We start from the raw sequence: 14,943 nt of genomic DNA, 5'->3' as shown, positions 1-14,943 counted from the left end.
GTGGCCCTCTGTTCCTAGTCAGCAGACTGTGGCCCTCTGTTCCTAGTCAGCAGACTGAGGCCCTCTGTTCCTAGTCAGCAGACTGAGGCCCTCTGTTACTAGTCAGCAGACTGAGGCCCTCTGTTACTAGTCAGCAGACTGTGGCCCTCTGTTCCTAGTCAGCAGACTGAGGCCCTCTGTTCTTAGTCAGCAGACTGAGGCCCTCTGTTACTAGTCAGCAGACTGAGGCCCTCTGTTACTAGTCAGCAGACTGTGGCCCTCTGTTTCTAGTCAGCAGACTGTGGCCCTCTGTTACTAGTCAGATTAGAGAGCGAGAGCAGTGGAGCATGTCCAGATTTACTTGGGTGACACACAAGCATGTCCCTGCTGTCACACAACTACACTGAAAGTTTCTCCCCATACAGTCAATGTATAATCACCAAGGTTTGCTTCTCTTTCTGTTCTTCTGATGCTGTTAATTGATCACCTGTGAACCTGTGAGTATCTCCCATGTGTGACTCTGTCTCTCTCTTTCTCCCGCCCCCCTCTCCAGATGACGTGCCGCCCTACTTTAAGACGGAGCCGGTGAGGAGCCAGTTGCACCTGGAGCGTAACAGGCTGGTGTTGACATGTATGGCAGAGGGGAGCTGGCCCCTGGAGTTCAAATGGATCCACAATGGCACTGAGCTCACACGCTTCTCACAGGAGTACAGGTGAGTGCTGCCACTATATACTGTAATTGCCTCTATACATCCAAAATGGCACCAAGCTCACACACTTCTTACTGAAGTACAGGTGGAGAGAGAAGATACATAAGATACTCTGTCACCTCTCTTCAGCCCTCCCCTGCTCCTCCTCACTTCGGCCCTATCAGGCTCCTCCTCTCTTTGGCCCTGTCAGGCTCCTCCTCTCTTCAGCCCTGTCAGGCTCCTCCTCTCTTCAGCCCTCCGCTGCTCCTCCTCTCTTCAGCCCTGTCAGGCTCCTCCTCTCTTTGGCCCTGTCAGGCTCCTCCTATCTATCTATCTATCTATCTATCTATCTATCTATCTATCTATATATCTGTCTGAAACACCACAGTGTGCCATCACAGCAGCAAGATTTCTCACCTGTTTCCACATGAAAAGGGCAACCAGTAGAGCACAAACACCATTGTAAATTCAACCTGATCGTGGACTACAGCAAAAGGGGGCCGAGCATGCCCCCACTCACTTTGACAGTTCTGTAGTGGAGCGGGTCAAGATCTTCAAATTCATTGGCGTCGAAATGAATAACAAACTATCATGGTTCAAACACACCAAGATAGTTGTGAAGAGGGCACGACAAAGCCTATTCCCCATCAGAAGACTGAAAACATTAGGCATGGATCCTCATATCCTAAAAAAGTTCTACATCTGCACCATTGAGAGCATCCTGACTGGTTGGATCACCGATTGTTATGGCAACTGCTCGGCATCTGACCGCAATGCGCTACAGATTGTAATGTGTACAGCCCAGTACATCACTGGGGCCAAGCTTCCTGCCTTCCAGAACCTCTGTACCAGGCGGTGTCAGGGGAAGGACCAAAACATTTTGAAAAACTCCAGCCACCCTACACGGCAAGCGGTCCTGGTCTAGGGCCTAAATGCTCCTTAACAGCTTCTTTTCCAAGCAATTAGACTGCTAAAAAGTTAATCGAATGGCTAACCGGACTATTTTCATTGAGCCCCTTTTTTACTATGCTGCTACTCGCTGCTTTATTATATATGCATTATCACTTTACCCCTGCTTACATCTACAGTGCATTCGGAAAGTATTCAGACCCCTTGACTTTTTCCACAGCCTTATTCTATAATCAATTAAAGAAATTTTTGCAAATGTATTCGAAATAAAAACCAGAAATTCCTTATTTACATAAGTATTCAGACCCTTTGCTATGAGAGTCGAAATTGAGCTCAGCTGGATCCTGTTTCCATTGATCATCCTTGAGATGTTTCTACAACTTGATTGGAGTGGACTTGTGGTAAATTCAATTGATTGGACATGATTTGGAAAGGCACACACCTGTTTATTTAAGGTCCCACAGTTGACAGTGCATGTCAGAGCAAAAACCAAGCCATGAGGTCGAAGGAATTGTCCATAGAGCTCCGAGACAAGATTGTGTTGAGGTACAGATCTGTGGAAGGGTACCAAAAAAAATGGGGGGGATTGTGACCAAGAACCCGATGGTCAGTCTTACAGAGCTCTAGAGTTCCTCTGTGGAGATGGGAGAACCTTCTGGAAGGACAACCATCTCTACAAGCACTCCGCCAATCATGCCTTAATGGTCAAGTGACCATCCCTACGGTGATGCATGGTGGTGGCAGCATCATGCTGTGGGAATGTTTTTAAGTGGCAGGGACTGAGAGATTAGTCAGGATCGAGGGAAAGATGAATGGAGCAAAGTACAGAGAGATCCTTGATGAAAACTTGCTCCAGAGCGCTCAGGACCTCAGACTGGGGTGAAGGTTCACCTTCCAACATGACAACGACCCTAAGCACACAGCCAACACAACGCAGGAGTGGCATCGGGGCAAGTCTCTGAATGTCCTTGAGTGGCACAGCCAGAGCACGGACTTAAACCAGATCGAAGATCTCTGGAGAAACCTGAAAATAACTGCAGCGACGCTCCCCATCCAACCTGACAGAGCTTGAGGGGATCTGTAGAGCAGAATGGAAGAAACTCCCCAAATACTGATGTGCCAAGCTTGTAGCATCATACTCAAGAAGACTCGAGTCTGTATTCACTACCAAAGTTATTTCAACAAAGTATTGAGTAAAGGGTCTGAAAACTTATGTAAATGTACCAGTTTTCTATTTTTAATACATAAAAAAACTCTAAAAACCTATTTTTAATTGTCCTTATGTGGTATTGTGTGTAGATGGAATCAATTGTTTGGCTGTAACATAATAAAAATATGGAAAAAGTCAAGGGGTCTGAATACTTTCTGAATGCACCGTTGTTGTACTAATTAATGTACTCATTAATTAAATTCAATCTGTCTATTTATAAGAATTTGTAAGATACTTATTAACATAAAATAGACAGGATACAGTCTTGTTATAATTAGATAATAGTGTTTATTCTCGGAGCACGCTGCCATTTGATCATAAACACAGGTTTATATACAAGATATGACGTCATAGGTTACAGAATAAGTCTCATTGTCCTGACAAATAGAAAACAAGTTCAAAAGTTAATTCCAACTTCACAGGGCACTCACATGACACACAATATAATCATTTATCCTGAAGGTTCACTATAATTTTTTACCACTTTAGCAGACAACTCAAGATAATGGAAGACCTAAAAGGTTACCCACAGCCTTATCTAAACATCTCAGGGCTAAGTTGGGTCAGTTCAACCATAGTTTAACGACCCTTTCTGTTATTTTATAACCCACAACACACATCTCTTTTCACCAGGCGTGCAGAATTCAATTAGTTATAGTTTTATCTAAAGCTAGAATTTGTTTTAACTATTTATTAACAAAATTCCTAACAACCGTACATACAGTATTACTTCAATGACCTCTGCTAACATGTACCCTGTTACGAACCGGCTCGTAGCCTATAACAAAGAGGGAGACAACGCAGTGAAAGGTGTATTTATCCCCGGGACACACCCGAGCCGAGGTGTGTCCTATTTCACTGATGACCCTCCCCAGCGCCCAAGAAATGGGGTAGCTCGGTGGTTTTGGCAGACAGAGTGGGAGTGTCGTCACAACCCCCCACATTGACTTGGTGGTTTTGGCAGACAGAGTGGGAGTGTCGTCACAACCCCCCACATTGACTTGGTGGTTTTGGCAGACAGAGTGGGAGTGTCGTCACAACCCCCCACATTGACTTGGTGGTTTTGGCAGACAGAGTGGGAGTGTCGTCACAACCCCCCACATTGACTTGGTGGTTTTGGCAGACAGAGTGAGAGTGTCGTCACAACCCCCCACATTGACTTGGTGGTTTTGGCAGACAGAGTGGGAGTGTCGTCACAACCCCCCACATTGACTTGGTGGTTTTGGCAGACAGAGTGAGAGTGTCGTCACAACTCCCCACATTGACTTGGTGGTTTTGGCAGACAGAGTGGGAGGGTCGTCACAACCCCTCACATTGACTTGGTGGTTTTGGCAGACAGAGTGGGAGTGTCGTCACAACCCCCCACATTGACTTGGTGGTTTTGGCAGACAGAGTGGGAGTGTCGTCACAACCCCCCACATTGACTTGGTGGTTTTGGCAGACAGAGTGGGAGTGTCGTCACAACCCCCCACATTGACTTGGTGGTTTTGGCAGACAGAGTGGGAGTGTCGTCACAACCCCCCACATTGACTTGGTGGTTTTGGCAGACAGAGTGGGAGTGTCGTCACAACTCCCCACATTGACTCTGTGGTTTCCCTATCATACTTTTCATACTATTTGCACGTTGTTCCAACATTGCCGATAATATAACATTTTAAATGTCTGTATTTTTCTACTGTTCATTTCTGATTGTTTATTTCCCTTTTGTTTCTTGTCTATTTCACTTGCTTTAGAAATGTAAACAAATTGTCCCATGCTAATAGAGCCGTTTGAATTGAGAGAGACAGAGAGAGGGAGAGGGAGAGAGAGAGAGAGAATGTGGGGTGGGAGAGAGATGGGGGAGAGAGAGAGGGAAAGAAAGGAAGAGAGGGGGGAGTTAAATGTGAGATCTTAATCATGTGGAAAGCATTGGTCTGATCTCTGGATAAGGTGCGTGTGTGTGTGTGTGTGTGTGTGTGTGTGTGTGTGTGTGTGTGTGTGTGTGTGTGTGTGTGTGTGTGTGTGTGTGTGTGTGTGTGTGTGTGTGTGTGTGTGTGTGTGTGTGCTCGTACGGAGGTGTAAATGGAATGTCGAGGCGATGAGAGACGATGAGCTGACACAAACATGTCTGTCACACCCCAAACTGGACTGAGTGTGTGTGTTCCGTGTTGTCTCTATTGTTGATGGAGCTGCTGCTTGCTGTTCTCTACCTTCCCTCAGGAAGATAAGAACTCAGACAGAAACCACACAACAGGATCAGTCAGGGCATCAGGACCAATAAACAGACAGACAACACAACAGTATCAGTCAGGGCATCAAGACCAATGTGTGTAGTGGTCCCCCATCCATCCCTCATGTTGTCCTCCCCGTGGCAGGTGAGTGTAGTGGTCCCCCATCCATCCCTCATGATGTCCTCCCCAGCTATGCCTACTAAGGCAAGGGGCGGGGTTGTGTGTCTATTTGTCAATAACAGCTGTTGTGCGATGTCTAATATTAAATACGTCTCAAGATATTGCTTTCCTGAGGTAGAGTACCTCATGATAAGCTGTAGACCACACTATCTACTATCTATATCATTCATAGCCGTCTGTTTGTCACCACAAACCAATGCTGGAACTAAGACCGCACTCAACGAGCTGTATAAGGCCATAAGCAAACAAGAAAATGCTCATCCAGAAGTGGCGCTCCTAGTGGCCGGGGACTTTAGTGCAGGCAAACTTAAATCCGTTTGACTTCATTTCTACCAGCATGTCACATGTGCAATCATAGGAGAAAGAAACTCTAGACCACCTTTACTCCACACACAGAGGCACATACAAAGCTCTCCCTTGCCCTCCATTTAGCAAATCTGACCATAACTCTATCCTCCTGATTCCTGCTTACAAGCAAAACTAAAGCAGGAAGTACCAGTGACTCGTTAAATATGGAAGTGGTCAGATGACGCAGACGCTACGCTACAGGGCTGTTTTTCTAGCACAGACTGGAATATGTTCTGAGATTCAACCAATGGCATTGAGAAGTATTCCACCTCAATCACCGGCTTCATCATGGATCGACAACGTTGTCAAAACATTGACCGTACGTACATATCCCAACCAGAAGCCATGGATTGATTACAGGCAACATCCGCACCAAGCTAAAGGCTAGAGCTACCGCTTTCAAGGAGCGGGACACTAATCTGGACGCTTATATTGAATTTCGTTACGCCCTCATATGAACAATCAACCAGGCAAAGCGTCAATACAGGACTAACATTGAATCCTACTACACCGGCTCTGGTGCACATCGGATGTGGCAGGGCTTGCAAACTATTATGGACAACAAAGGGAAACCCAGCCACAAGCTGCCCAGTGACGCGAGTCTACCAGAAGAGCTAAATACCTTTTATGCTCGCTTTCGAGGCAAGCAACACTGAAGCGTGCATGAAAACACCAGCTGTTCCGGACAACTGTGTGATCACACTCTCCGTAGCCGATGTAAGCAAGACCTTTAAACAGGTAAACATTCACAAAGCCGCGAGGCCAGACAGATTACAATAACGTGTATTCAAAGCATGCTCAGAGCAACTGGCAAGTGTCTTCACTGACATTTTCAACCTCTCCCTGAATGAGTCTGTAATACCTACATATTTCAAGCAGACCACCATAGTCCCTGTGCCCATGAACATTCGGTAGCCATGAAGTGCTTTGAAACGCTGGTCATGGCTCACATCAACACCAGCACTCCACACTGATGGGGGAATACTGTTCATGGACTACAGTTCAGCGTTCAACACCATAGTTCCCTCAAAGCTCATCACTAACCTAAAGACCCTGGGACAGAACACCTTCCGCTGAAACTGGATCCTGGACTTCCTGACGGGCCGCCCCTAGGTGGTAAGGGTAGGTAACAACACATCTGCCACGCTGATCCTGAACATGGGAGCCATGTTAGCCAGGAAGAGTAGCTGCTGCCTTGGTAACAGCTAATGGAAACCCATAATAAACCCCAGGAAGAGTAGCTGCTGCCTTGTTAACAGCTAATGGGTATCCATAATAAACCCCAGGAAGAGTAGCTGCTGCCTTGGCAACAGCTAATGGGATCCATAATAAACCCCAGGAAGAGTAGCTGCTGCCTTGGCAAAAGCTATTGGGAATCCATAATAAACCCCAGGAAGAGTAGCTGCTGCCTTGGTAACAGCTAATGGGAATCCATAATAAACCCCAGGAAGAGTAGCTGCTGCTTTTGCAACAACTAATGGGAATCCATAATAAATACAAATACAGAACAAACACCATTGTAAATACAACCCATTTTATGTTTATTTATTTTCCCTTTTTTACTTGAACTTTTTCCACATCGTTACAACACTGTATATAGACGTAATATTACATTTTAAATGTCTCTATTCTTTTGGAACATTTGTTAGTGTAATGTTTACTGTTCAATTTTTTTTTATTTCACCTTTGTTTATTATCAATTTCACTTGCTTTGGCAAATTAAACATATGTTTCCCATGCCAATAAAGCCCTTTGAATTGAATTGAGAGAGAGAGAGATAGAGAGGGAGAGAGAGAGAGAGAGAGAGAGAGAGAGAGAGAGAGAGAGAGAGAGAGAGGAAACTCTGGTTAAAGTCACCCTGAAGGTTCAGGCTCAAGACTGAGGACTGAAATCTCCACAGGTGTCCTCAAGGTCAGACTGTGGAGCACAAACACCACCTCACAGCTTTCTCACCTCCCTCCCCTCTCTCTCTCTCTAAATCTCTCTGCATCGTTCCAGAGGATTCTCTGATTCAATCCTCTCCCTTATCAGTTACTCAAGTTAATGCTACTTCTGTAGCATGTTGCGCTACGTATATGCAAAACACCCATTCTGTTTTCTAGCGCTAGTGGCCAAGACACGTGTCTTGTTTGACCTGGCAAACAAACGAGAAGAAGTGTCGCTAACGCCATTAGCTTACCACTAGCTTAGCTCCTAATTAGTCCGTCAACATTAATAGACACCAGAAGTAATTTAGTCCAGTTGCTCTGTGCTCCGAGCTAACCCCAGCACTAATATGGTTTGATACCTCATTACGGACTGGTTATTACATCCCTCTCTGGCTCCTCCCACCCCTGATCCCCACATCACACTATCGACCCGGGCCCCTGTCAATCAATGTTTCCTCCTCTCCTCCTCTCCCTCCCTCGTTCACTCCCTCCCTCCTCCTGGCCCTCTGTCGACCTCTCTTTAGTTTCTTACAGTACCTGCTCAGCCGTGCAATCTGAATGTCTCCCTGCTGCATTTGTTACAGTAAATTATATAATAATGGGGTAACAGTGAATATGGAACAACAAAAATGCTGTTTCCTGACGATTAATTATTATGAATTATTATTGAAAATATATCAAGATGAGCGGAGTTGTCAATGTTTCTCCTCGCATTATTTTCAACCATATTAGAGGTGGAGGTCCAAGGTCCCTTTCCTCGTACCTGCTTCTCCATTGAATTGAGAATCAACCGTGGGGCATCCAAAAATCACAAGAACATGTAGAAAAACAGTTGTGAATGAAGCACAGAAACACAGCAGTCAATAGGGTTATTCTATGCTGTTCATTGACTACAGCTCAGCATTCAACACCATAGTACCCTCCAAGCTCATCATCAAGCTGGAGGCCCTGGGCCTCAACCCCACCCTGTGCAATTGGGTCCTGGACTTTTCTCACGGGCTGCCACCTGGTGGTGAAGATAGGGAACAGCATCTCCACCTCGCTGACCTTCAACACTGGGGCCCCTCAAGGGTGCATGCTCAGCCCCCTCCTGTACTCCCTGTTCACCCACGACTGCGTGGCCATGCACACCAACTCAATCATTAAGATTGTAGAAGACACAACAGTAGTGGGCTTGGTTACCAACAACGACGAGACTCGGGGTGTGGTGTCAGGAAAATATCCTCTCACTCAATGTAAACAAAACAAAGGAGATGATCGTGGACTTCAGGAAACAGCAGAGGGAGCAGCTCCCTATCCACCCGAAGGGACAGTAGTGGAGAATTTGACAGTTTTAAGGTCCTAGGCGTATACATCAACGACAAACTGAAATGGTCCACCCACACAGGCAGTGTGGTGAAGTTGGCGCAACAGCACCTCTTCAACATCAGGAGGCTGAATAAATGTGTTATGTCACCCAAAACCCTGACTAACTTTTACAGATCCACAATCAAGAGCATCCTGTTGGGCTGTATCACAGCCTGGTACGGCAACTACTTGTCCCTCAACTGCAAGGCTCTCCAGAGGGTGGTGCGGTCTGCACAATGCATCACTGGGGGCAAACTACCTGCCTTTCATGACACCAATAGCACCCAATGTCACAGGAAGGCAAAAAAGATCATCAAAGACAACAACCATCTGAGACAATGACTGTTCACACTGCTACCATCCAGACGGCGAGGTCAGTACAGGTGCATCAAAGCTGGGACCGAGAGACTGAAGAACAGCTTATATCTCAATGCCATCAGACTGCTAAACAGCAATCACTAACTCAGAGAGGCTGCTGTCTACATGGAGACCCAATCACTGGCCACTTTAACAAATGGATCACTAGTCACTTTAAACAATGCCACTTTAAATAATGCCACTCTAATAATGTTTCCATATCTTACATTACTCATATCATATTTATATACTGTATTTTAAACCAGCTATTGCACTTTGCCTATGCCGCTCGGCCATCGCTCATCCGTATATTTAGATGTACATATTCTCATTCACCCCTTTTAGATGTGTGTGTATTAGGTAGTTGCTGGGGAATTGTTAGATTACTTGTTAGATATTACTGCACTGTAGGAATCAGAAGCACAAGCATTTCGCTACACTCGCATTAACATCTGCTAACCATGTGTATGTGACAAATAACATTTTATTTTATTTGATGATTTGATTTGATTTGATGAATGTGACTGCTCCTCTTCTCTAGCCAGTTCCAGGCAGACCTTGGTCCCTTTCTTTCTTTCACCAGATGATGTGTGTCTGGCTGGCCTGTTTGTCATCTTTCCCTCTCTCCTCCTCCTCTCCTCTCTCTCTCGCTGTCTCTCTCTTTCTCCATTTCTTGTTTTCTCTCTCTATCACACTCTCTCTCTATCTTGCTCTCTCTCTCGCTCTCGCTCTCTCTCTCTCTTTCTCTCTCTTTTTCTCTCCTTATCCCCTCTGTCTGGGCAGATCTCTTTACCTTCCCCACTCTATTGTGTCTATTGATCTCCATTGGAGGTCAATAGCTTTTTAAAGCATCAAGATCGAAACTCCAAACTATCCTCCACTATACTCCCTTGCGTCCCCTCCCTCCCATAATCCCTCTCTGTCTCGCTCCTCTTTTCTCCGCAGCATTGATCCACAGGGTCAGGGAGTGCTTTCCCACTACAGTAATTTGAAGCTCAAGGTCTCCAGGTTATGTTACTTTATATCTAACTTTCGGATCGCAGACAGGAACCGCTAAGTATATAAAAGGTTAACTGTAAAGAAAAAGGGGTTAATTTACTGGAGCTCTTTACAGAGCCAGAGGTCAGATCATAACTTTAAGGTAATAAATTCACTTTTAACTCAGTATTAACTGGATGTTACTAGATACAAATGAAAAGTTATGACAAGTCATCAGGGCAGAACAAAATTGTTTTGAAGACTTAAAAAGAAATTAGGCCATGAGGCTGTTACATGCTTCTGAAGATGGGTCTGTTACGTGCTTCTGAAATACCAGAGCTAAACATACATTGTGAACAGCTCCCCTATTGTTGACAATGTGTAACTTCAGCCTTGCTCAGAGAAGAGAGTTGCAGTACCACCAGTACCCTGATTGTCGACATGAAAGTCCCTTTTTTCTGTTAGACCTTCTCAAACTAAGAGTTTGTGTGGGAAAATGAATATACCAGACACTAGCTCACTGTAGGACAGAAAGTAGTGAAATATAATAGACCAAAGGAAAGAGATGTCCCTTTGGTGTAGTGGAGTCTGGCTCCCTGACCAAAGACCCAGGCATTGTGTTTCATTCCAGTGTCAAACACATCAAGGGATTTTTACCTTTAATTAATCATCACAGAGAGTCCAGATGGTATCCTTGCTTTCTCTGCATTTCTCCTTTTATGGTAAATTCCTTGTGTGATATCCCCCTCCTTGATAGCAGACATGTTACTCTCTGCAGCCAGACTCAGAGAGCATGACGACTTACGAAGTGTTAGTGTCCTATCGTTACCTTGACAAAATTACTCCATCCTGCTTAGGTATGGTATTGAACATGATGTGTTAGGCTGTCCCCACATGGGACGGAATAGGTACTGCAGCTCCATGGGGCGTACAGTGAACTCAAGGTCATAGGGAGGGTGTGGGTGGGCTGTTGACTGGTGGATGTGTACGTAACACCTGCATTGCTGATGTTGCTGTTGTCATCTCTCTAAGGTCTGCTTCAGTAAAACACTCTGGAATAGATGGGGTGAGCTGTATTTTGTATTTTCAAAATACTTTTGTATCCCATTTCTTTATAATGGTTCACAATTTTGTGGCACCCTATCACCCTACATTAATATCAGAAGTCTGATGGCAGAAGTCTGGTGTGATACGAGAGTGTGCTAAATGAACTAAATATAAATGTAAACTACCGGTCAAAAGTTTTAGAACGCATACTCATTCAAGGGTTTTTCTTTATTTTGACTATTTTCTACATTGAGGAACAATAGTTAAGACATCAAAACTATGAAATAACGCATATGGAATCACAAATCTAAATATATTTAATATTTGAAATTCTTCAAATAGCCACCCTTTGCCTTAATGACAGCTTTGCACACTCATGGCATTATCTCAACCAGCTTCAGCTGGAATGCTTTTCCAGCAGTCTTGAATGATTTCCCACATATGCTGAGCACTTGTTGGCTGCTTTTTCTTCACTCTGCGGTCGGACTCATCCCAAACCATCTCAATTGGGTTGAGGTCGGGGGATTGTGGAGGCCAGGTCATCTGATGCATCACTCTCCTTTTTGGTAAAATAGCCCTTACACAGCCTGGAGGTGTGTTGGGTCATTGTTCTGTTGAAAAACAAATAACAGTCCCACTAAGCGCAAACCAGAAGGCATGGCATATCGCTGCAGAAGGCTGTGGTAGCCATGCTGGTTAAGTGTGCCTTGAATTCTAAATAAATCAGTGACAATGTCACCAGCAAAGCACCCCCACACCATAAGACATTCTCTTCCATGCTTTATGGTGGGAAATACACATGTGGAGTTCATCCGCTCACCCACACCGCGTTTCACAAAGACATGGCGGTTGGATCCAAAACTTTCCAATTTGGACTCCAGACCAAAGGACAAATTTCCACCGATCTAACGTCCATTGCTCATGTTTCTTGGCCCAAACAAGTGTCTTCTTATTATCGGTGTCCTTTAGTAGTGGTTTCTTTGCAGCAATTCGTGAATGAAGGCCTGATTCATACAGTCTCCCCTGAACAGTTGATGTTGAGATGTGTCTGTTACTTGAACTCTGTGAAGCATTTATTTGGGCTACAATTTCTGAGGTGCAGTTAACTCTAATGAACTTATCCTCTGCAGCAGAGGTAACTCTGGGTCTTCCATTCCTGTTGTGGTCCTCATGAGAGCCAGTTTCATCATAGCGCTTGATGGTTTTTGCGACTACACTTGAAGAAACTTTCCAAGTTCTTGAAATGTTCTATATTGACTGACCTTCTTGTCTTAAAGTATTGATGGACTGTCATTTCTCTTTGCTTATTTGAGCTGTTATTGCCATAATATGTACTTTGTACATTTTTTTCCAAATAGGCTATCTTCTGTTTACCCCCCAACCTTGTCACAACACAACTGATTAAGAAGGAAAGACATTCCGCAAATTAACTTTAAGAAGGCACACCTCCCATTGAAATGCAGTCCAGGTGACTACCTCATGAAGCTTGTTGAGAGAATGCCAAGAATGTGCAAATCTGTCATCAAGGCAAAGGGTGGCTAATTGAAGAAACTAATTGAAGAGACTGGTACTCCAGTCATGTGGGGGTATTGTTGGTACTCCAGTCATGTGGGGTATTGTAGGTACTCCAGTCATGGTGGGGTATTGTTGGTACTCCACTCATGTGGAGGTATTGTTGGTACTCCAGTCATGTGGGGTATTGTAGGTACTCCAGTCATGGTGGGGTACTGTTGGTACTCCAGTCATGTGGAGGTATTGTAGGTACTCCAGTCATGTGGGGGTATTGTTGGTACTCCACTCATGTGGAGGTATTGTAGGTACTCCACTCATGTGGGGGTATTGTAGGTACTCCAGTCATGTGGGGGTATTGTTGGTACTCCAGTCATGTGGGGGTATTGTAGGTACTCCAGTCATGTGGAGGTATTGTAGGTACTCCAGTCATGTGGAGGTATTGTAGGTACTCCAGTCATGTGGGGGTATTGGAGGTACTCCAGTCATGTGGGGGTATTGTTGGTACTCCAGTCATGTGGGGTTATTGTAGGTACTCCAGTCATGTGGAGGTATTGTAGGTACTCCAGTCATGTGGAGGTATTGTAGGTACTCCAGTCATGTGGAGGTATTGTAGGTACTCCAGTCATGTGGGGGTATTGTAGGTACTCCAGTCATGTGGAGGTATTGTAGGTACTCCAGTCATGTGGGGGTATTGTAGGTACTCCAGTCATGTGGGGGTATTGGAGGTACTCCAGTCATGTGGGGGTATTGTAGGTACTCCAGTCATGTGGAGGTATTGTAGGTACTCCAGTCATGTGGAGGTATTGTAGGTACTCCAGTCATGTGGAGGTATTGTAGGTACTCCAGTCATGTGGAGGTATTGTAGGTACTCCAGTCATGTGGAGGTATTGTAGGTACTCCAGTCATGTGGGGGTATTGTAGGTACTCCAGTCATGTGGAGGTATTGTAGGTACTCCAGTCATGTGGGGGTATTGTAGGTACTCCAGTCATGTGGGGGTATTGTTGGTACTCCAGTCATGTGGGGGTATTGTAGGTACTCCAGTCATGTGGAGGTATTGTAGGTACTCCAGTCATGTGGGGGTATTGTAGGTACTCCAGTCATGTGGGGGTATTGTAGGTACTCCAGTCATGTGGGGGTATTGTTGGTACTCCAGTCATGTGGGGGTATTGTTGGTAATCCAGTCATGTGGGGGTATTGTAGGTACTCCAGTCATGGTGGGGTATTGTTGGTACTCCAGTCATGTGGAGGTATTGTAGGTACTCCAGTCATGGTGGGGTATTGTTGGTACTCCAGTCATGTGGGGGTATTGTAGGTACTCCAGTCATGTGGGGGTATTGTAGGTACTCCAGTCATGTGGGGGTATTGTAGGTACTCTATTCATGTGGGTGTATTGTTGGTACTCCAGTCATGGTGGGGTATTGTTGGTACTCCAGTCATGTGGGGGTATTGTAGGTACTCCAGTCATGTGGAGGTATTGTAGGTACTCCACTCATGTGGGGGTATTGTAGGTACTCCAGTCATGTAGGGGTATTGTAGGTACTCCAGTCATGTAGGGGTATTGTAGGTACTCCAGTCATGTGGAGGTATTGTAGGTACTCCAGTCATGTGGAGGTATTGTAGGTACTCCAGTCATGTGGGGGTATTGTTGGTACTCCAGTCATGTGGGGGTATTGTTGGTACTCCAGTCATGTGGGGGTATTGTTGGTACTCCAGTCATGTGGGGGTATTGTTGGTACTCCAGTCATGTGGGGGTATTGTTGGTACTCCAGTCATGTGGAGGTATTGTTGGTACTCCAGTCATGTGGGGGTATTGTTGGTACTCCAGTCATGCGGGGGTATTGTTGGTACTCCAGTCATGTGGGGGTATTGTTGGTACTCCAGTCATGTACAGGTATTGTAGGTACTCCAGTCATGGAGGGGTATTATATTTGCTCAATTCATGTAGGGGTATTGTAGGTTCAGCTGTCATGTGGGGGTATCGTAGGTTCTCCAGTCAATTGGGGCAATTGTAGGTTCTCCAGTCATGTGGGGGTATTGTATGTACTCCAGTCATGTGGAGGTTTTGTTGTTGCTCCAATCATGTGGGTGTATTGTAGTTGCTCGAGTCATGTGTGGGGTATTTTTGATGATACAGTCAATTGGAGGTTTTGTAGGTACTCCAGTCATGTAGTGGTATTGTAGGTACTCCAGTGTCGTGGGGGTATTATAGATGATACAATAACTTAGGGGTATTGTAGATGATATATTC

At 45.2% G+C, this 14,943-nt stretch overlaps 1 protein-coding gene across 2 annotated transcripts in view; it reads left to right on the top strand.

The window, feature by feature from the left end:
- The first annotated feature begins 536 nt into the window (after positions 1-536).
- LOC129863688 (protein sidekick-2-like) overlaps positions 537-14,943 on the top strand; it is a 221,182-nt gene continuing 206,775 nt past the window's right edge. For both annotated transcript variants that reach the window (XM_055935861.1, XM_055935854.1), the window contains exon 1: positions 537-692. In XM_055935861.1, the coding sequence (XP_055791836.1) occupies positions 613-692 (80 nt within the window). In that variant the 5' untranslated portion in view covers positions 537-612. The remainder of the gene's footprint in view (positions 693-14,943) is intronic.

This window comes from Salvelinus fontinalis, chromosome 1 (genome assembly GCF_029448725.1).
Source record: "Salvelinus fontinalis isolate EN_2023a chromosome 1, ASM2944872v1, whole genome shotgun sequence".
NCBI classification, from domain to species: domain Eukaryota; kingdom Metazoa; phylum Chordata; class Actinopteri; order Salmoniformes; family Salmonidae; genus Salvelinus; species Salvelinus fontinalis.
Note: the sequence above shows the minus strand (reverse complement) of the source record. Positions and strands in the feature narration are given on the sequence as shown.